The sequence below is a fragment of the Sinocyclocheilus anshuiensis genome, unplaced genomic scaffold, assembly GCF_001515605.1.
Source record: "Sinocyclocheilus anshuiensis isolate Anshui unplaced genomic scaffold, SAMN03320099.WGS_v1.1 scaffold1629, whole genome shotgun sequence".
NCBI lineage: Eukaryota > Metazoa > Chordata > Actinopteri > Cypriniformes > Cyprinidae > Sinocyclocheilus > Sinocyclocheilus anshuiensis.
In genome coordinates, this window is record NW_015540936.1 from 52,889 (window position 1) to 54,514 (window position 1,626).

The 1,626-nt window shown below is 42.9% G+C and overlaps 1 protein-coding gene across 1 annotated transcript in view; it reads left to right on the forward strand.

Moving 5' to 3' along the window:
* The window catches only part of LOC107689575 (inactive tyrosine-protein kinase 7-like), a 67,424-nt gene that overhangs the window by 52,882 nt on the left and 12,916 nt on the right, over positions 1–1,626 (forward strand). The window contains exons 12-13 of the mRNA XM_016487596.1: positions 806–1,057; positions 1,152–1,299. Coding sequence (XP_016343082.1) covers positions 806–1,057; positions 1,152–1,299 — 400 coding nt within the window. The remainder of the gene's footprint in view (positions 1–805; positions 1,058–1,151; positions 1,300–1,626) is intronic.

Below are 1,626 nucleotides of genomic sequence, written 5' to 3' on the forward strand. Positions count from 1 at the left end.
GATAATGAAAATATCTGAAGACTATTATGAAAACGAATGTTAAAGATAAAAATATGACATGAAAACCTGCCTATGAACACATGGTTAGAACACTGTTAGATTATGATTATGATGCAGCAGTGTTATTAAAAAAGAAGCATCTAAAAAGGAATAGCTGCCTGGGGTGAAGCTGATTATTTAATATAGTAATGATTATTAAGAAAAGAATTGGAGGAAAAGATGCAATGTTGCTCAGTGATTTTGCTTTGGAACCTTCAGAAATCTTTAACTCGATTTTTCTAAAAACAAATGGACTTTCTCGACTCTCTCGACTTCAAACAGGTGTAGAGCAGTCATTTTTTTGTCTGATTCCAACAACTCATATATCATTTAATATAAAATAACTAATTTTTGAAAATATGCTCATTGTGACTTATTTTGCCAGCACTGGTCACTTTTGTTTGTTCTCTGGTCTTTAATAATGTTCTCAAAACGATAGAACCGAAACATTGTTTCTACATTGTTCATGGAAAGTTTTTTTTCAATGTTTTAGTTGGATGTTCGTCTAATGTTTTTTTTCTTTAAATGTTGCTACTTTTTCGGAACTCTCAGAGAAAATTCAAAAGTAACGTTCCCATAAATTTTGCAAAATGGAATGTTCCCTTATCGTTCGCATAACCAAGAAAAAGCATTTCTAAAACATTTAAAATACTGGATGGATGCTTTAAATGTTCAGTGAACATTTAGGAAAAAAAGTTTTCATGGAATGTTTTAATGGAAAGGTTAGCAACATATATTTTGCAACGTATTTTTGTTGTTTTGGCAGCGGTGGCATCACCAGCTCTGATTGAAACCGCATGGCTTCCTGCAGTGATGACGGTGATGTCTGGTGTGTTTGAGCTGGTTTCTCATGTGTGTGTCTCCGCAGACGGCGCTGATCTCCCGTCTCACGTGAATCAGATGAACGGAGTTCTGCGCTTCAGTACAGTGACCCGCGCCGATGGAGGGAACTACACGTGTGTGGCGTCCAGCAGCGCGCAGGGAGAGATACGAGCGCACATCCATCTTACTGTAGGAGGTGTGTGTTTGTGTTCTGATCTGAACTGAACGCTGTGAGTGAGGATGAGTTCTTGTTCCACACACTCAGACTCATTCACTGTGTGTTTTGTCAGTTCACGTGGAGTTTAAGCTGGAGCCGGAGCAGACCACAGTCTATCAGGGTCACACGGCCGTGCTTCACTGTCAGGCGTCAGGTGACCCGCAGCCGTACGTCCAGTGGATGCTCAAAGACAAACTACTCGGCAGCAGCAGCTCCAGCAGGTCTGTCTCTCTGCATCCGTCTGTCTCTTTGAATGTGTCTCACTGCACCTGTCTCACTGCACCTGTCTGTCTCACCACATCTGTCTCACTGCATCTGTTTCTCACTGCACCTGTCTCACTGAACCTGTCTGTCTCACCGCACCTGTCTCACTGAACCTGTCTGTCTCACTGCACCTGTCTGTCTCACTGCAGCTGCCTGTCTCACTGCACCTGTCTGTCTCACTGCAGCTGCCTGTCTCACTGCACCTGTCTGTCTCACTCCACCTGCCCGTCTGTGTCTCTGTCTGTCTCACTCCACCTGCCTGTCTGTGTCTCTGTCTGTGTCTC